Below are 21,688 nucleotides of genomic sequence, written 5' to 3' on the forward strand. Positions count from 1 at the left end.
AGTAGAGAAAAAACAGGTAAAGAAGCTGTGTCAATAATCATTTGACTGGGCCTTTGCCAGTGCCTCCTTGGAACTTTGATAGATAGATCTCTGTTGGTCAGGCAATAAGTGAGATCACAGTAAAACCGGAAAGTTGTTATCCTTGGATTTGCTGTCCCCACTTCACAATAAGGATTTGGATTGACAAGACTTAACACGAAAATAAGCTTGCAGGGTGGAGCACAAAGATAAAGCATGATATAACTGACAAGTGGAGAGACCAGTAAACAATGGTTGCAGGCAAGGCATTGGGATCTCCCACCATCCTTATTCTAGAAGCTGCTGTCTCCTCCCACAGGCACTTAATGATATGAGTACCAAGCCGGGGTGACATCAACTACTACCTGCTATACACAGCAAAGTTGCACTGAATAGAGGCTGTTCCTGCTTCAAAATCATGGCAAATTAGAACGTTAAAAGGAAGACTTCGGAGAGATTTGCCCCACAAACAACATGGCAGCTGTTTATTTCTGCTATCGGTGTCTAGTTTAACTCAAAGTCACTGGTAGCTATAATAAAGCAGGTGGAACAGGTAAAGTTACATTATGACCTACCATTACAGTTCACACCATAAACCAAATGAAATTGTGCTACTTAAAAAAGTAATGCTACTGCAAATCTCAACGTACTATTTTTTATTTTTAAAACGTACTTGGTCCTGCTGGGACGATTATCTGTGACTTGCAGCTTATGAAGCAAACACAAGGCTATGCTAGTGTACCAGAAATGGAACTATATTACAAGCTCAGAAGGATCACATTGGCGTTATAACACTAGAACCTGATGAAATCTGGTCCCAAGTGACTTGGGAGCAAGCTACGTGTCCATCCATCTTCAACTGCGCTGCTCGCCTTCATGGTCCGAGCTGTTGCGAATGCAGCACACGTTTGGCATTTCGACATATTTTAAAACCCAAAACTACATATTTACAAAAACAGTTTTGATCAAACTACTCATATTTATCTCTAAAATATCAGACATCTTTCTAAAGGCTTAAGTTAAAAAGAATTCACAATCGGCAATAAAAATACATCTGTACATTTATGTACTTGAAAACAAACAATTTACATGAAGGTGCAAGGTCTGAACTGTTGTAAATCATTAAGTTAGGCACTCGGGTGCATAAGTCATGTCACCAGGAGTGGCACATAAACAACTCCATTTGTTTCCTAACTCGTGGCTTTCAAAAGTCTTCAGAGGGAAAACAGGAGGCAAGTGCAAACAAATGGAGTACCAAAGTACTCTGTATTTCCTCTCTGTAGTTGGGGTTTACGGCGCCCCTTGTCTGCAAGCTGTTACAAACCCATAGGCAGAGGAAGCCTGGACCTTTAGTAAAGTTAGGTATTTTCTGGCAGACCGACACATCAGAGCTGCGGTGGGTCAATCCACATCAAGTGCCTGACATCTGGCTGTCTCTGCTAGAGCCCTGCAGCCCAACTCGCTTTTCAGAGGCAGCCCAAGTGTTGGAGAATCTGAAATTCAGATGGACAGGTTTACGTCTCCTGCTGTGCTGTTCACGAAGGGCCTGTAAATTTCACATAAAAGTTTGCACACAGGTTTGAAAAGTTCTGTTGGGCACTTTGAGAAGATCTGGCGAGCAGACTGAGGTCTGATAGTAGGAGTACCTCCGACAGCACATTTTATTTCTACTTCTCTCGAATGCACTAAAAACATTCAATACATTGACTCTATATAGTCACAGGCATGAATTACCTCATTTCTATAGTATCCAAGAACACATTAACAAATCAGTTCTTAATGTTCAGCCAAGTGACTGGGGCACGGTTACACTGCCATGTCTAAGCCACAGCAAACTTGAGCTATGACTCTTCAGTGTGCTGTACCTGAACCACACGGATTGATTCCCTGCAGGTTCACAGTTATAACAAAAAACAAGACATCTCATAAGACACAAATCGAACCAGCTGTCCCCACCAGCCTTTATACAAGATGCCAAAGAAATGCCAATACATATCACCAATCTCATCCACTTAAAGCCAGCCCTGATGGCGTCTTAGGCCAAAAGAAGCATCAACCGAAAAGGAGATTCCACATGCCTGTGGAGGCTATGAACCAATAGAATCATGTCAACTCCAAGCCCCAGTGTTGTACAAAGTACATGTGAGAGGCTGATGTCTCAATTTAATCTTGGAGTTCCAAGGAAACATGGCGAAACTATCTCCTCAAACTGCAGCCCACACCGGAAGTGTCCAACATCCACCAAGCATTGTTTACCATCAAAAGGCAGGGCTGAGTTTAGACAGGAATATAAAAGCCTGATGCCCAAAGTAAGGAACTTCTGGAAAAGGCCTGGAAAATGCCTTCAGGATTATATCTAGCAATATGTTCAAGAAGAGTGGGTGCCCTTTGATAACCTATAGCTAAGATCTGTGGGCACCTTTTGCAAATGACAGACTGCATGTAGGCCGGCATGACTTTCTTAATTGGCCAGCATTTCTGAAAAGCAATATTAATGAGGAAGAGTATTTAGGATGTCAGGTGTGAAATGTGACTGACTTACCATTACACAACGTGCCTTTTAAAAGATAGTCTAATGAGGCTGTCCCAGGTCATACATCCCTTTCAAGGGCAAGCTTGACTTATGACAAAACTCTTATCTGGCTCAACTAGCCTTTCCGAGGAACAGATCCCAAGTGTAGGAAAATCATCAATGCATTTAAAAAACACAGTACAGCTCATGGAAAAGCCTAATCTCATGTGATGTGAGGTCTTCTTCAGACTGCATTGTTTTCACAAATTAGAAGGCAAACAACACTGATTGGTCCATGAAAAACAAGACAAGCTTGGATTGCCCAAAGCAGACAGAAAGGCACCCATCTTACACATTTATCCATGCTGGGTCGAAGGGGTGCTATTTTCACTGTCTGAAGATTGTCACAAGAGGAAGGTGCACCAAAAAGGAAACAAAAAGGAAACAAAACCAAATAAATCTACATTTCTCCTGCTTTCAGCGGAAAATTACAGTTGGAAGAGCAAGGAAGACTGGAACTCACACTCATATACACAACGCTAGACAATACTGAGTTGGAAGAGCAGCTCAAAGAACTCACACCTGTTTGGATGTGCAATGGAAGACTGAAAAATGAAGTTCAATTAATGATGTGATGTCTTGTTCAATATGGAGAAAGGACACATCAGACAAAAACTAACACTGAATCTCAAGGTGAAGACAGAATTCCAAGTACCTTCTAGTGTTCCCCTGCTGCCAGTATTGCCACGGTAAACAGTGATATAACTTAGAACCCACTGGTACCAAGTATGTGACGTGTCTTTTCCATGTGCCTGTTCAGATGCCCGCTCTACCTGCAGCTACCGTCCATCTGCCCTGCGTATGCAATGGTACCGGCAGGAGGGGTTTGTTCTAGGGTAGGGAGGGCAGGTAGCTCAATGCTTGCTCTCAAGAAGATTGGTTGTCAGTTACAGATTTCTCCCCGACATGTATCTTATCAATCTCATTTAGACCAGAGCACAGTCACACATTTCTGAATACACACAAGTAATAAACTGAGTATATCACAAAGTATCCAGGGTTGTACAGCCAAACCAGGCATTAGAGCACATTCAGAAATGCTTTGTCAAGGTATGTACCAAAGCTCTTGCTGCAGCCTTGCAAATTTACACCATATTAATGTCACGGATGAAAGTAGTGGCAGATGCTAGGACTCCAACAAGGCGGGGATTCAGGTTGCTACGTCTTGTAAAAATAAAATCCTTTAGATAGACCATGAGGGAACTGCCACTTCAGTGACAGCTTTCCCTTTTTCTTTACCTCTCTAAAGCCACACATATTGCCTTGTGAACCTGTGTGGGCTTATCTTTTCCGAATAAGTATAGAATCAATTCTCATTACTTTACAAATCTTTGTTTCTAAGTTTTCAGTATTTCGGCTTAGCAATAGGCACTACCTTATTGAGATGAAACTAACAAAGAGAAAATAGTGATTAGTCCAAATGACAACTGTGTAAAGATAAAAAGCACTGCACAGAAGATTTCAGCAAGCACATGAATCTCCAAGCGCGATGGACCGAATGGTTCAAAAACCAACTCCGATTCTAAGGACATGTAGGGCTACGGATGATGGGAATTAGTGGAGTGCTGGAGTTCTGAGTGCTATGAAAAACAAACTAAAATTTAAAGATTTCCTAAAATGTTTTAGATGTACAAAAATACAAGCCATTGCCCTTACCAAACTACACCCACACTCAAACTTTCTCCACAACAAGCCTGACCTAGTCAGATGCAGGAAAAATGAAGCAACAAAAAAAAAAAAACACAAGACTACCACAATCGTGCCCGCTAAAGCTCTTCAAAATGTTCTCCAACTCAAACTAAATGATCTCTGCCACTTTGTTTTGCTTGTGGAAAGAATTTATATACCAGGCAAACAAGACTGGCACATCTCCCAGAATCATTTTAAGGCATGGGCAAAGTGGGGAATTTCCCAGATCCCCCATCTTTCATGGCCCCCATGGGAAAATCTCTCTAGCTTATTTCTCTATCTTAACCATTAATGTACAATTCAATATTGTCAGCCAATATAGGGCTTGAATGAGCAGAAAATGCCCAATAAAAAGTAAAATTTGTCTCAAACGGGGCCCCTAAAATATTTATGGCTTAAGAAGACACTGATACATCCTGCCTCAGATTCTGCCCCCTTGATATTCTGAATCAGTCTGTGCACTGGAAGCAACAGGAGCTAGGGTATCAAAGTACCCTTGTTGATACTGTTTCTACAGTCTCCATATGGGCTTAACCAGACGGACGATGAAATTCCCGATTCCTGATATCATAGCATAGCAGCACTGCTAGAGACAAGATGGGAATTGGTTTGGTGGTTGTGGTGAAACATTGTTTGCTATGAACCCAGGTTGTTGGGCCAGTAACACCTAAGAGCTTGCACTCAGGAAGAAACAAGTGACATACTTACCTGTAACATTAGTTTTGAAGCTAGAAACTCTTCACGGGTAACATGATGTGCATTATTCTGCCATCTACTGTTAGTCTGAAAAGTCTTTGAAACAAGTTATGTTTCAGTTTGGGGTGCCAACTATGGGCACAGAGAAGCCTATGTTTCCCAAGGATGTTGGACGAAAGAATCAATACGTAGCCATGCCATAGTTAAAGTCTTAAAAATGCAATACAATTGAATATAGAATGGATGGAGAGTCTTGTGCTCTGCAAACTCCATTTTTGAGGTGGTGACTGCTGATAGCAAGGCAGACTACAATGTCCACGGTGGCTTCCGTTCTGCCATTGACATTAACTACGAGGAGAAGCCTTTCATGCTTAATCCAGACAGAGGCATAGCCAAGCAAAAGGTTTCCTTACCCTACTTAATGCAGCTCTTCGGTAAGCATAAAGCCACAGCTCGATTTCTCTCCTGTTGCTTCCATATATGAGCTCGTACATTTTTCAGAGCAAAACATAGTTGCAAAGAGAATGAATACCTATTTTCAGGGTGTCCATCATGAAAAATAGATAATCGCATAGAAAAGGAAAGAAAAAAAAAAGGTAAATAATAAAAATGTGACACCGAGTCTGGCGTCATCAAAGAGAAAAGGGTGCACTGTTGATAAAATGCTCAACATTCACATTCAAATTCCACCAAAAAGGTTAGGGGCAGGCGACTTAAGATAAAGGGGCACTATAGGCATGATACAAAAAATAAAAATACAAGAAAAACATTTTAGCGTAGCGCTCCGGTCATCAGGGGAACATTCTAGAAGGTAGGCATCTGTATGATGGGGACTGGAGATTTCCAAGCGTGCTCAATAATCGATTTACTGGATTAAAAAACACCAAAGTGCTGTCTCTGTTGGATCAAACAGTTGACGTGCTGTCTGTTGGACCAACCTACACGCTTTCACTAACTGACCCTCCGAAGAAAGCTAACATTCTCTCACCTACAAAGGAGGCCCTCTTTATCAGAGGAACTACACAAACATACACTGTCAAATCATCAGTCAAGAAGAGCGTTGTGGAAAAGACAAATCTACGAAAATCAGGCGGTTACCCAATAACCACTCATTTCAAATGGTCTACTACTGAGAGCTCAGTCTGTACCACCAATGAAACAAAACTTGGTCTGGTCTAAGAAGTAGAGCTGTTGCATTCAAGAATGAGAAATCACTTTGTTTAACACTTTCGATAAGAGCTTCTTAAGGCATTCTCAAAATTATAGTTCTCTGTGTATTAGCTGCAAACAACACTTTCTTTATCCCATTTTTACCCATGAGAGAAATCGCCCTTGATCTTGCCCACCAAGGAGAGGTTGCTTAACCCAATGATGAGAGCCCAAGCAGTCGAAAACCAAATTAAGCTCATCACTGATCTGAGGTAGATCATCCACTGTTCAATCCTCATAAGGGATTGTGTAATTTTCTCTCCACCAGTCAATTGTCATGGTAAATGTTTTGGCAACTGATTGTTGTGCTCCTTGTCCAATGGCAGAGTCCTATTTCCACTGAACAGAGCACGGTGCAAGGGTCTATTTCCACAGAAGCATCTTTGAGAACAATGTCCCCATCCTGTGCCTACTGTACTGCTTATAAAAAAGGAAGCTCAATCATCTGCCAGTGTCTGAGTCCATTAACTGCAGCATCCCTGGAATGGGTGTAGGAGCTTCCAGGCTACTCTGGCTCCAGCCTGATATGAGAGGTAGTGATCATGGCAGGTGGGAGCAGGTTGGCAGTTTTATGAGTCAATTCTACCTGCACAGGTGCAAAGGCCACGTTTATTGGCTCGAAGGATGAGTAGACCAAAACTTATAGCCTGCGATCACAGACCATCATCAAAAGTGAACCAGTTTCAATGACCTGACCGTGTCGAGAGTGATCATCTCAGTCCAAGACCTGGTGTAAGAAGGGAAGGGTGAGTGAGCAGCCCCTTCTTGTAGCAGTTGCTCCATATAGTAAGTCTAAAACCTTTGATCTGTCTGGATTTAAGTTAATGGTTGGTTGCTGTCTTCCTCTGTGAGAGGGCCCTGGGTGCCAGCAAGCAGGTTGCCAGTTTCAGTCATGTCGTCCATCTCTATGGGGAGGTAACCATTAGGTCGGCATTCGGGGTCTACAGGACTTTCCTCCATGGCCTCGTTATCCGTGTTTCCTTGGCTGTAATCGCACTCTGCATAAGTATCGGAGCTGTGCTTCTTTCTGCGTTCCTTTACCAGCTGCTTCAGGAAGAGAACCGGGATGGGCAGGAAGGCCAGCACAATTAGACCAATCAAAATGGCCAGGGCCCAGGGTGGGTACTCGCGCTGCACTTCCATAGCCTGAAAGAGAGAAACAGATAGACTGCAGGAGTCAGATATCATCCATTGTTGATGTGCACCAAGGGAAAAATGTCTAAAGCTGGAATATCACAAAGCAGCACATAGGGATTTCCACTAACACGCCAACTAACACACACACCCCTCCCATCAACATCAACATTTGAGCTTTGGAAGGGTATGGCCAGGGACGCATGGAGGAGGTAGGTTTTGATTAAAGAGGTTATACTTATGGCAGCTAAGTGAACTCTCCCCCCGCTTCTACCTCCCCTCTTGATTTTTTTGCTACACTGCAAAAGGCATGTAACACTGGCCCTGGGAGAAAGAGGAGAGTAACCTCAATATCTATCCAGGCTACACCATGATGGTATAACAACATCAAGGAACCTTCATTAGTGTCCAGCAACATCTATGCCACCTAGCTGTCCCTTATGCTCTGTTCTGCCCTGCAAAGCTTTGAACATCTAAAGAGTGCATCACATTTTTGTGAAACTGTTACAGAGATGTGGGACGAGCTAGAAAGACACAGCTATCCAGTGCTGGTGGAATGTTTCACAACTCGAGCCTTGGCAAGATCGAAGGAAAGATACAGTAAAGCGTTGCAGAATCCATAGATGCACCTCTGTGGTGCCCTCTAAAGAGCAGGCAAAACTCGAACGGGACAAAGTAGTGGCAGATCTCCAACGTGATAAGTCCCTGGACATCGCCAATCGCCCCTATGAGGGAGAGGGAGGGACATCTGGGGAGTCACAGGGCAATGACTCTAGAAGAGGATTCAACAGTAGAAGAGGTGCACACAACCCAAAAATGGAAAACCCGCAGGCCAGAATTGACTTCCAGCGGAATTCCTAAAGAGAGCAGCCAGTGAGATATTTACGCCTCTACATAACATGGATAGAGAGGCCCATCATAAAGTAACGTTTCCCTTGAGACTGCAACAAGTGTACTCATACCAAAAGCAGGAAAACCTAGAGATCACTAGGAGTCCTACCATTCAATCTCACGTCTTAATTTCAACACCAAAACACTGGCAAAGGCCCTAGCAAACTGACTGTGGAAAGTGATTTGGTGCATCCAGAACAGATTCATGCCCCATAGATCTACAAAGCTCAACCTACACCATTTATACAACAATATAGCGGTTGCGAAGGGATTGGGAGAATCCCTGGCCCTGGTTTTGTTGGATGCGAATAAAGCTTAAAGTAGAGGCCCTTTTGGTTTGAGGTTCCAAGAAAATGTGGTTCTGGCCCAAATTTCTAAGATGGGTAAAACTTCTCCACGCAAAACCTAAGGCATGATTCAAAGTAAATGGTACCCTCTCCCAAGACTTTCCGATAGGAAGGGGCACCAGGCAGAGCTGCCTCCTTTCACTGATGCCATTTGCCCTTACCAGAGAGGTGTTAGTATAACGGATAAAGGTAGATGCCCAGATATGGGGATGGCATTGGGAAACCACCGGGAGGACCAAATATGGTTAAATGCTGACAAGACCCTCCCAACAAACCCAGAACCCTCCCAAGCAAGAGTGGGTGAGATTTTTGCAATCTATGTATGGGAGCTACGTGAAACTGTGTATAATCTGGGATAAATCCCTAATATTCCCGAAAAAGAAAAGTGTGACCATCTTTTTAAATACCCGGGACTATCGATATCCAAATATAAAAAAAAGAGACACTTAATAGATAACCTAACCCCACACCTTAGCAGATTAGAACTGAATATAAAACACAGGAAACTCCTGCAACTCTTGCTGATGGGTCGGGCTGTGGTTTTCAAAATGATTGCATTACCTAGGTTCACATATATACTCCAGAACAGCTCATAGGCAATCCCGGTCACTTTCTTCCAGATGCTTAATAGGTTAAAACGGCCTTGATATGAGTAGATGGCCTATCACAAATAGCACTCTCAACGCTTAACCACTCTGTATATGATGGGAAATAGCTTTCCAGAATGTTCAAAAATACTAAGAGGCAGCACAAGTTGGATGACCCCGCGTTTCATCTGGACCGAGCGGGCATTGGTGGGAAGGTTACCTCCATGTCTTCTATAGTGGCAAGCTGGGGACAGATGCACCGCCTGCCACCGCAGCTATAATCTCCATATGGTGTAGGCTGCTAAGAGAAATGGGGTGGGAAAAAAAGGCTAACAGTGAAGACCCCTCTATGGGTGGGCACCAAACTGGGCCCAGTAAATATACCACTGGGATTCAGGAAGTGGTACCTGATTGGCCTCTCTATGCTAGAGGACATGTGGAATGTGAATAGCATGGCCACATGTCCACAAAGGAAATTTCCCGAACATAATGGTAAGTTAATGATAAACACACAGGGCAACCTGCACAAAATACAAGCACGATGGTAGATAGATGTTGGGGAAGGAATTGGATGAATAGGACAGGACAGACGCCCACAAGTTCCTACAAGCAGAGATTCAGGTGCATTTTTGCTTGAACCAGTTTAACATACTATAATGGGTATATTATACCAGAACGCTTCTGCACAAACTAGGCAGGGTGGGGGACAACCAATGTTTATGTGCCTGGGGTCAAAACGGATACTTCATACACACACTGTTGGATTACCCAGCTCCTCAATCATACTGGACGGGGAAACGGAATAGACTAAAAGCCAAGGGGGCTCCTGGATAGATGTGCATGCACCCCTGGTGTTACTGGGAATATGGAGGGACTCAGATGCCATCTCGTAACAGAAACTCCTTATCAACTTGGGCTTCCTACTAGAAAAAAAAGAAAAATTGTGCAGAAATTGGGAAGTGACGAACACCCTTGAGTATAATAGTGGACGAGGGAATGATTGTATTTCAAGCTAAAGAAAAAGTTGTTTACAAGGTTAGAGATGCCATAAGTAGTTTGGGAAAATACAGGAATGTTGGTCTACTGAATGATAAAGCTATGATCATTGTGTGGGTTGAAACTGAAAACAAAGAAGAAATTGAATGGGTTCTGGCTCTAAACCGAGGCAGAGACGGGAAGGAATACTGGTCCTGGACTGCCCACAGTTGATATTGAATCTAGATGTAAACCACATTGAAGGTTTGACACTGCGTACCCCCTGGGGAGAGAATGTGCAAGTATTCTGTTGCAGTTATTGTTGTACATACAAAATCAAATAAAAGACAGCATAAAAAAAATATTTGAGCTTAGAGAGGGTGCAGGAGGACATAGGGAATCCCAGTGATCAATCACTCAAGTGATGATGTTATACAAATAAGATGGCAGATCACAAGACTGCTCATATAGGTATTGCCAGAGTCTCACGAACAGCAGAACTAGGATGGGATACCTTCCAACTGTACATTCATAACACCTTAGTATAGCTCCTATGAGTGATCACAATGAGCACACCAAGGAATCCTGTTCTCCGAGGAGAGATTCCTATTCTTGAAACAATTTTATTATACCAGAGAAACAAGTTAGGTAGGCTTGTGTGTTAGTTTCTGTCTCAATTTTATGTGCATGTGACCTGCCTCAGTAAATAAACATGGAGAGTTTCAACCCGCACCGATAAAGTAATAACACCTATCAGCTATAATATATGCTAACAACTGCATTCACTTAAGACACAGGAGCTCAAAGCCATACCTGTTCCATGTTCTGCATGTCACCAAACACCCTGACAAAAATCAATCATCTCATAATACTTGAGCAAGTGCTGCTGAACAATACTGATTCCATGTTGCACACTCAATCAGCTCAGTGCAAGCTCATACACTTCTTCTATTCAGTAGCAAACAAAGACACTTCAGCCACCCAAGAGCTTAGACCCGGCTGCACAATATGCAAATCACATCACCCCCCCTCCCCCACTGGTTTAAAGGCTGCCTTGCACTACATCACATTCTCAAGTGTCACAATGGTTTGAGAACGGACAGTAATGCACATCATGCACCTGACAGCATATTAGACCAACTCTTCTCCACATCCCTCCCTCTAGAGTGCCCGCCCCACACACCTGTTCACCGTCCCAGGATTGGTAGGTGGGCTTCTTGATCACCATGCGGATGAGACTCGCCAGCAGGAGGCCGATCATGCCCAGGATGCTGACGTACTGCCACATGTACTTATAGATGCGCCAGGGCCGGTGACCTATCATCTCTTCAATGTCATCCATGAACCTAGGGATGAATCAAGTGACACAATATAAGATTTATTGTCCCCGATGAATACATGAACAACCCTGAGGCTTAGTGGAAAGAAACTAAAATTTGTGATGAGAAAGGAGGATAAGATCAAAGTAGCAGACCTAGGGCCAAGTGAAGGCCCAGGGTATGAAGCAGCATGATACAATCACAGCAAGAGGGTGAGAGCCTGATCGGGACCATAAGGTAGAAGCAGTAGTCTGCTTATGAATGACTGTGGATATGAAGACCAAGTTTCGAACACTGTTTCTGGATACTCTAAGTGCATATTCCTCACCTTTTGTATATCTCAAGGTACCAGACTGGCTACAGGTTTTTTCAAGTAATTGCTTACAAGTCCTGGAAGTGGTGCACTATCACTCCACAGTAGCCTCATACTGCCTCTGGAAGTGATGGCGCAGAGCTGCATATAAGCTGTGCACTGTGCACAGACGTCTGTTCATATTGAACCTTTCTGTGCCCTCAGATGCTGATCAACAGTAACAGAATGGTGAAGACCCTGCCTAATTTAATGTGGGACATTATTAACAGTTAAAAGAGTCCACTCCACAGAAGAGGTAGGAGAGTGGGCGGTGAGGTATCTACAGCCAGACAGTGTTTTCCAGAAAGAGAGTAACAGAAGGTAAAACACATTCTTCTAATGGATACTTTTAACTGTAGATTCTTCACCTTTTGAATAGACAGCCAATCACTACCTCACAAAAGACGGAGAGTCTGAGAAGTGGACTCGCATCAAAAAGACCTGGAGGAATAGGTGGGCAAAATAGCCTTCTCTGCAGATTTTACTGTCATGGGAGTAGTGGTTGGTAAACATATGGTAAACATATGCATGGATTGCCATGTAGCAGCCTGGTATATGTGCAGGTCTTTGCCAACTCTGTTAAAGGCATTCTTGGCTATGATTGAAATGGTTTGTAGGCCATCAGAGGGCCCTCTATTAGCCATAGCACTGGATATCTTGATACACATTTTTTTAAAGAAATGCCCTATTTGCTTTTAAACTATCAGAGGTCAACATCAAGCTGTTACTTTCTTGGACTCCTGCCCAATTGAAACTTTTCTTAAAGCACTTTACTACAAGACTAGGTTTTGACCTTGACTCTCAACATTGTCTTAAACTGTCTTTATATAAAAATATTACTGAAATAATTAAATATAAGAAACCTCAACAATATATACATTTTAACCTGTATCATGGGGTTAGGAGATCAATTGTCCTGCTCCGACTCGGAATACTCCCTGTAAAAACCCTTACATCTAGATGGTATTTAGAAGAAAACCCTATTTGTAATCTATGTAATGGTGGAGAGCAGGACTTGGAACATTTATTGTCTACTTGCACAACTCTGTCAGTGGTAAAGGCAAGGAAAAGATTTTTACAACCAGTTTACTCAAAATGCAGACTTAACTCAATACAAGAATTGATTACTTTATGTAAAGTTCCGCCAAACGAATTGGTATCTTACAATTTTTACACATTTTTAAAACCATTTTTTTTTTCAGAACAAAATTTTATTGAAGTACTGACAAAACACAAGTTTAAAACCAATTTTAACAAAACTGTTTAAATTATTATATTGTGTATTTAATATTTGTGGTTCTCAGTGGAGAACGAAATAAAATACAATAAACTTGAAACTTGATACACAAGATGATCCAGCTGGACAAGGTACTCTTTGCGTTTAGCTTTCCCTTCTTAACACTAGCATGCTCACAAAAAGTTACACTTGATGTAAAAATTGAGAGCTCTCTGTGAATCTAGCCACTGAAGCCTCTACTTCTCCTTAGAGGGATGGGGTGAACAGAAAAAGGTAGGAAAGGAAATTGACTGGTCTGCATGGGAGGTGGACATGACGTTTGGTAGAAACAAAGCAGGAATCTATAGCACCAACTGGTCAGGAAAGAAGGAGCTATACAGAGGTTGCAGCTCTCTCACACAGCGTGTGGAATTAATTGCAATGAGGAACCTCATTTTGATAGTCAGCAGTCGCGAAGGTGAGCTGTGCATGGGTTAGCAAGGCATGCACATAAAAAATACAAGGACTAGGTTAGGATACTATGAGAGCTCACAAAAGGCACGTAGGAACATGTATGCAAGTCCTTTTAAAAAGCGAATCACAACTGGTGGTTTGAATAAAGAAGGTTGATCAGGTAAAAGCAAAAAAGACTAAGCTTGCTGGGCCGAAGACCGAAGGAACGAAAGAACATCAGATAACTCGGCCTGCAGAAGATCAAACTAATGATCCCCTGCACCGGGCCCCAAATTCTGCCAAGTAACCTGAATGGATAGATCTGGTGACATGGCATCTAACCACAAGAATCACACTATCTCAGCAAGAAGACTGAAACTGCTCAGTTGTCAGCACTGAGGCTCCACGTGTCGCATGAAGTGTAGGCTGTGGAGATTTGGGTGCAGGACACTGCATTGCTGCAAAGACAAGATGTGCTTCAGCAGAGGTAGACAAATCAGATGGCAAATGCCCAGACCTCATCAGATTGGTGGTCCAGACTTAATCAGAGCTACCAAGATGTTCTGAGCCTGGTCTCTCCTGATTTTCAGAACTCAAAGCAGTAGCGTTTGTATTCGAAAGCTGTACAGAAGACCTGCACCCCATTGAAGATTACACATGTCTCATAAGGAGTCTACAAGCGGCAACTTCAGTTTGCCGTAATTGTGACACTGTGCATTCTCGTGGTGTTGAAAAGATCCCACAAGGAAGTGCCCCACTGAGCAAAGATGTCCTGCGCTGCCTCCAGATGAAATGCCATTTGTGGCTGGCCAGCTTATGATTGGCTACCAGGGAGATCAGTGAGGGTCCAGCAATTTCAAGTGGCACACAATATTCAAAACCCATTCAATCATACTTGCTGCAGTACCTTTAGGACCTGCACAGGCCTCTCCTCGATGGACAGGAAAATAGCTTTAGGAGCCAACTGACTAGGGCGAACATCCAAGAAACTGGTGTAGAGCTTTAGCTCTACTGGGGTACAGATATTACCGGATGTCCACATCTCGCAGGTGACAGCCCCAACCCAGAGACACTTCATCAGTCACTACTGGGAGCACTGGTTAGGGTGGTTAGAATAACCTGCCATATGATTGGTTGGTGTCCACCTGCCACCACTGAAGGCCCAGGGCTGTCTCCTTTGAGCTACAGATGCTGTCAGACAGGAAGTCCGGGGTTGTCTCACCTGAAAGCAGAGGTATCACTGCAAGGCCCACAATTGCCATCATACTCGAGGGACCAAGAGGTTGCATGAGGCTAGGAGTTCAAGAAGCCACAGAAATGCCACGCTGAAAGCCGGGATTATGTTCGGAACATCTGGATCATATCCTGAATGTCCCAGACTTGTTGCGGAGGTGGGAAGGCCCTGAATGTCACCGAGTACAGGATGGCTCCTATGAAATGAATCCTCTGTGCAGGCATCAGATGGGTCTTTAATCCCTGATGGAAATCTCAAAGATTAAAGAAGGGGGACCATCATTCTGAGGTGGTCCTCAACTAATTGTGGCAAGCCCGCGTTTAGCAGCCGGTCATCGAGGTACAGGAATACATGTATCCTCATGCCATGAGATTTGTAAACACCAGAGTGGCAAAAGCAAGGCTGAAGGGTAGAAATGCATATTTAAATTATTCCTAACCCGCTATGGAGCGAAGATAGTGCCTCTGGAACCAGAAAACAGGCAGATGAAAGAATGAGTCATGCAGGTCTACGGATATCATCATATTCCCGGAACCCCATTTCCTGGAGGCGACATAAAAAACTTTAAGGTAACTGACCCTCTCAGAAGGGAAAGAACCATTTTAACTTTGCTAGAATCATCAGCGTAAGCAGGTATGGGCAATTACACTTGGATCCCGTACTCGGTCTCCACACTGGGTTTTGATACGAGGCGTCCAATAATTACTAAGAGGGCATTCTTTTAACACATCAAACTTGGCCAAGGTTAAAATAAGAAAGCATCAGTGCGGGGGCATAAGGTTAAGACCACTCGACATCGTAGTTGTTAAACTTTTCTCAAATGAATATGGAAGGGACTTATACTGCATTACATATGTTATTCCAATATGCGGTATCAAACATATGAGTGGGTATTTTCCTCTTAGTGAGTTAAAAGTAAAAATACTCGGTAGATATCTCATAGCCATAATAGTTCTCATATAATCCCACTTCAATTTGAGAGCATATAGTAGCCATAAAGGTAAGGTCCATCATAATACCTTGGAGATCTACCCATGAAGGAGGAAGGCTAGCCCCCTTCTAAAGTTTCCATTCTTTACTCCTAGGATTACTTAATTGCAATTCAAGATAAGCAAATAACAATAGAGTCTAAAGAATCTAGAGAAAGGCTATTCACCATTTTACAATTAGCTGAAAGTAGGTATATTTGTCCTCTTAAAATCTAACATACTGTTCTGCCCAGGAATGCAGATAGTAAACATCTAAAGTAAAGTCTCTTCATGTGTGTTCCCTCTAATAGTTACAGCCCAGGTCCAAGATGGGCCATCCCTGATTACAGTAACCTAAGAATATCATCAGACAGAACATATGGAGGTTATCTAACAGGAATTGATTCTATTTTGGTGGTAACTGCGCACGTATATAAAGCCTTTTTGCACTTTTCCTTGGGTGTTATGTACTCTTTGCCTCATTTTGTAAATTATCTTCCATTGGTTTTTTTGACTTCACTTCTACTTATCACAGGAGACGTTAGGCAGTAATATCATTCTTGCTAGCGGGGTTGATGGCTACCTCTCCCTCACTTAGCGAACGCAAATAAAGTTCTCCTTTCCTTTTTTGAAATAATAAAAAATGAAGTCAATTGACTCACTTCTGAGATACAGCACACATATTTATATGCTTATTGCAGATGTGAAGAAACCGCAGTTTTATTAGTATGCATCGGTCAGCCCTGATGAAGGTGGTAAAACCTAATTTCCACTGAAACGTACGTAGGCCGTCTACAAACACCTGAGAACTCCATCGAGGAGAACCATCAAAATAAGGATTAACATTAACAACCATAAAAACATATGGGATTGGTACCATGTAAAAATGATATACATTGTTATATTGAGTCCCCGTACCTCAGTTGTTTGAGGTTTTTTAACTATTTTGCACAGTATGAGAGTGTGTGTGCACGAGAAGAATGAATGGTGAAACAGTTTTGAATGAGTGAATAATGTTGATATTGTTTAGTTTTTGATAACTGTTCTATGGGGGTCCATGGTCTTTTGTATAAAAGTTTTCTGACTGTTGAAATAAAGAATTGTAATTTACTGTCATCTTCCAATAACAAAAAAGTATAAAAAAATACCAAAAAGATTTTTTTAATTTATGAAAAATGAAATAATCATAAATTAAAATGATGAATAAAACTCTAAATGAAAACCTATTGGTTGTTGATATTTTGATATGTGTGCAGTATCTTTGCTAAATAGACATTGAATTACACCAATTGGATAAATCAGAATGGTCAGTTTAGAGGTTTCTTTGTATATTTAGTATGTTCCTTTCCCCTCCTCTAGACCTAAAAGTACGTTGGGGGTACCTTAGCTTAGTTATATCTTGAAATTGCCCTTCCATAGGAAGTCGTTCAGGGGGTATAATCGGCCATAATCCTCCTTCTTTCTGGAGGGGCACACCCCTCACTTTTCCCTGCCTCCTGTCAGCTCTCCGTGGCCCTTGTGGTCAAAAGCGATTGAAATCCCTGTAGAAGGATAGCGGCATGACTGCTGAAATTTGAGTGAAAAACGTGTGGGATGTCAAGATTGGGGGATGGGAAGAGGGGTTATGAAGGGCAGGGAGTAATCCTCATGAACAACTGGCAGCATGAAGATGGACAGAAGTGAGACTGATGACCCAGGCAGCTTCAGCGGACCAGAAGGCACTCTAGAGGGAGAGGCATCACCCTAGACATCTGCAGCATGGCGTCTTTGAAGGCTCCTAACTGCCGAGGCACAGGCGATAGCCAGGAAACATTGGCATGCTGGGCTCGTGATGGATTCTGAGATGGATGACACTTGCGGAGTCGCATCCTTCGAATGTCAAGCTTTCTTTCCTATGTAGGCGTGGTAAGAGGGAGACAAGTCTCTCTGGGCCTTTTTGTGCAAGCAACTTGGACATCCTCTTACGAAAAGACTTGTATCAGGACCAAGACTTGTCACAGTAACAGCAGTGGCTGGGCCAGCGCCCAAGAGTGGAGGGGCGGGGGTGGGGATCCCGCGTGGGGGGGTATTACAATTTTTTTTATTAAACACTTACCTCCATTCCAAGTCCGCTGCTGCCTTTCCTCCGTCGTGTTGTCCCTCGTCTACTCTCCGGAACCAGGAAGCACATAGGCTCCCTTCCCTGACCAATCACAATGCTGCATTGCAGCGTTGCGATTGGTCTGAGCGCCATAGATCGGCGCTCAGATGGGAACTGGGAGGCTTTGCATGTTCCTCACCAGGCTGTGTAATGCAGCCTGGTGGGGGACCAGGCAAGCAGTCGTGCGCATTTAAGGAGTGCAAACCACTCCTTCTACGGGACGTCACGGAAGTGCTGGCCATGCCCAACCTTGATGAAAAAAAAATGCTAATAACAAAAATACCTTTTATTATCATTTTTCTTGTTTTACACTGCTCCGCGAGCAGTTGGGCGACACTCCTCCACTTTAGCGGAGGAGCCGCCACTCTAAAATAACAGCCAGCGATTTGGAGTGAGAGTATGTCAGTTATTGGGAGTGTAATCTGCCCTACTTTTGTGTACTTCCGCGACATAAAATTGTACTTCCCACTCCCCGATTGACTTACAGTTCAGAGCATATGTGGCACAACTTCGAGTCATGACAGTAACCTAGACACTACACACAAAAGGCTTGCAGGTCCATGACATTCCTCTGCTGCCTGCAGTCGCAGGGCTGTGTTTGTGTGTGAGTGTGTGGGGAAGGAGGGGTATGGGAGACATTTCATGTGGCACACTGTTGAGATTAGGAAAAATGTTGTTTAGTGGTTGGTATATCCCTCACAGTTTGTAGTGGAGCTCCAGGTCCGCGGACTCGCCTGTATGCAGCTCCATGCCATCACTTCCAGAGGTAGTATGAGGCAATGGCACCACCTACAGTTTTGATTGGAAACAAAAAGGCAGCAGCCTGGCACCTGGGAAAGCAGAGGAGTGCAGAAATAGTGCCATCGTGACGCAGATTAAATGCAATCACAGTAGGAGAGACAGCGCCTAGGAAAGGACACGAATGATGAAGAATGGCGATCACAGCACAAGAGGCTAAGTAAAAAACAGGATACTAGAGATTACTGCAGTGAGGCAGACAATAGGAGGGAGCCATGGGCTCTCTATTATAGCATCTTATCTAGTAGTGCTACACGGAATGTCTGCTCACTTGCAGGATCTGGTAGAAGTTTTACAGAGAGAAATCACCAGTAGACTTATGTGCTTATCTGATTAATTTTTAAAACACAATTAAGTCAGTCAGCATTAGTAGCATTGGAGTGGTGTGGCTCACTGGTTAGAGGCGGCAGACCCGGGAGCAAAGGACAGCCCGGGACCAGGGTTCAATTCCCGACGCGGCAGGGTCACGGACCAGGGTCAGCAGACTCGATAATTCTCGCCTCGGTGCCTACTCTAACCAGGGATCACACTCGGCAACTCTGGGCATTAGCTTGCCTCATCTCCACAACGGCCTCCCACATACGCCGGGGATGCCTGGTTTCACCTTGGAGATACCCAGCAGGGACCATCTCACAGGGAAAGTCAGGACGGGTTCCCCAGCGGCCTATTGCGCAGAGATACTCCTTCGGGAGTCGATTCTAGCATGTTAGAAACCCGCAAATTAAATTAACTGGAGTGAAAAAGAGTGGTTGTCACCCTTACAGCTTCATTTTTGGAAAAAAACAAGTAGGTAAACGCAGTGGAATGGAACTAGGTAAATAATTGCTTGGAAAAGCTGACAACACATACTGCAACTTTAAGAGAAGTAGCAGTGCTCAGCACAGGCAACTGAAACATCAGTTATTTAAACAGTTCTTCTGAAGAGGATCTCTCAGCAGTGGGTCCTGCCTTTTTAACCCTTTCATGACAAGATAATTTTACAGTTTTTGCCTTCACTTAAAATGCTGTGTCTGCTTGTCTTTTCAGCACTTTTTAGATGAGAAAATCTTTATTGCATTTGGTTTTATCTTTTTGTAGCTCTTGCATTTTGTGAAGCAACTCACTCCCAAAAGAGTTGCAGTTCTGCCAAGCACCACTTATCAGGCGTTCGACTAATGCATTTTAGTTTGGTGCTCCACATCACCACACTGAAATGCATTGTCATGCATGTAGGAAGGTGGATATCTGACTATGGTTACCCCCAAACCTTTTGCCTGGTGTTTAGCTGGTTTTTGACTTAGTTGGCCTGGGATCCTGCTATTCAGGGCCCCAGGCTGATTGCTCTCTCCTTAAAATGGACTCCATGTACCTTAGGTGCATAACACAATTGGAATTGGTTCACCTTGTTGGCCCCTGTAACAGTGTACCCTAGGTACCCAGGGCATAGGTGCATCCAAGGCCTACCAGGGGCTGCAGCATGTATTGTGCCACCCCTGGCCTGGCCTCCATATTTGACACAACTGGCTGATCACTCAGCTGGGGTAAGTTGGTGTAATCACCTCTTACTTATGTATAGTATCCCTATACCTGACCTTAAACTGGACACATATGTTCCTGTCAGCCACTCCTATGGAAGGCCTCAACAATCCTGGAGGCAGAGTGCTTGGAAATATGTGAGATGGTGCTCTAGCATGAGCTGAGCCTGTCTGCAGCTGTCGGGAACCACTCCCTAAGCTGTTCCGGGATATTGCCATACCATATACTCTTACGTGCATTATAATCCTCGCGGTTATTTGCTATCTTTGGTTTGGCTTTATCAAAACATGTCGAGTAAGGTGTCATACGAATTTGAATACTATCCCCTCGACAGTTCTGTCGACGGGGATAGTATTCCACCCTTCTAGAGGGACACGACATGTGTGTAGCCTTAACCCCAGTTAAAGTTAACCAGAGCCTCAGCATCACAAAATGGATGCTGCCACCACAGACACAAGTCTGACCTCCTGCTGCTGGGAGTCCTTCCAGCGAGGGAGGCTTGGACAAAGGGTTTCCTGCCTTGGGAGGTGCGAGCACCACCCCAGACAGGGTTTTGTGTATTGGGTAGGACAGGGCTGAATAGATTGAGACATGCCCGGGGCACACAAGGTGTCCCCGTGCATAAGCCAGTCCAAACCGGTCCTGGGACTTTCCAGACCCAGGCCTGGCGAGGAGCTGGACAAAGGAAAGGGGGTGTAACCGCCCCCCTTCCTGGTCCCACCCAGAGGAGGGACCTAGTAGGTGACCCACCCCTCAGATTGGGAATAAGAGTGGGAGCAGTGCCATTGCACAGCAGATCATCCTGAATCAACTTTAAACAAAGAAGAAGACTGGACTTCGACATTCTGCTGCTCAGAAGACTGAAGAGAATCTCCCTTGTGGCCTAGGAGTGGCCACCCTGTGAATACAGGTACCAACCAGCGAATCGACGTCTGCTTTGCCGCCGCCTCCCAGCCGGAGCCCGAGCCCAGAGCCTGACAAGACCCAGACTCCCAGACTTCTCACAGCCCGATCCACAGTCCCTGCAAAAAAAGGACCCGTGGAGGCACTGAGAGACGTGGGACCGGACTTCTTGGAAGACACCCAAAGAGCTGACAGCGCAGCACCAGAGGCATCCTCGACGTTGTGCTTTGGGGACTGAGAACCCCCACCACCGAGCAGCCCTTGCACCGAAGATCAGCCCCCCAGCATCTCCACGATCTGCGTGGGGCCCTTTTGCATTGTGCCACTCGACGCGCCATCCCGGCCACTAGCCACGTGGTCAGCGGCCATCTTGGCGACGAAACCGAAGAACTACACTGTGGGTCTGGTTGCTCCAGACTTGCCCTCGCTCCTGTAAAAAGGAGCACCCGCTCTGACCTTGCTGGTCCGAGTACTAAGCCTTTTTCGACTCCTGCGTGGCTTACATTAGCCAAGGCCTGTTTGCTCCGATCAAGTTGCCGACACTGCCAACAGCGAGAAGCCTGCGTGGGACAGCTCGTGACCGACTCCTGGACGTCCTCGACCCCCGGTGTCCACGTGGCTGCAGAGAGAAGCTACACCTCAACGCCTGGTTGCACCCGACATCGCCTGGTT

General features: G+C 44.3%; 1 protein-coding gene across 1 annotated transcript in view; it reads right to left on the reverse strand.

Moving 5' to 3' along the window:
• Positions 1-5,776: 5,776 nt before the first annotated feature.
• LOC147701479 (sodium-dependent neutral amino acid transporter B(0)AT2-like) overlaps positions 5,777-21,688 on the reverse strand; it is a 155,317-nt gene continuing 139,405 nt past the window's right edge. The window contains exons 11-12 of the mRNA XM_086930152.1: positions 11,302-11,464; positions 5,777-7,330 (exon numbers count right to left, since the gene is read on the reverse strand). Of these exons, the coding sequence (XP_086786278.1) occupies positions 7,001-7,330; positions 11,302-11,464 (493 nt within the window). The 3' untranslated portion in view covers positions 5,777-7,000. The remainder of the gene's footprint in view (positions 7,331-11,301; positions 11,465-21,688) is intronic.

The sequence above is a fragment of the Lissotriton vulgaris genome, chromosome 7, assembly GCF_964263255.1.
Source record: "Lissotriton vulgaris chromosome 7, aLisVul1.2, whole genome shotgun sequence".
In the NCBI taxonomy this organism is placed as follows: domain Eukaryota; kingdom Metazoa; phylum Chordata; class Amphibia; order Caudata; family Salamandridae; genus Lissotriton; species Lissotriton vulgaris.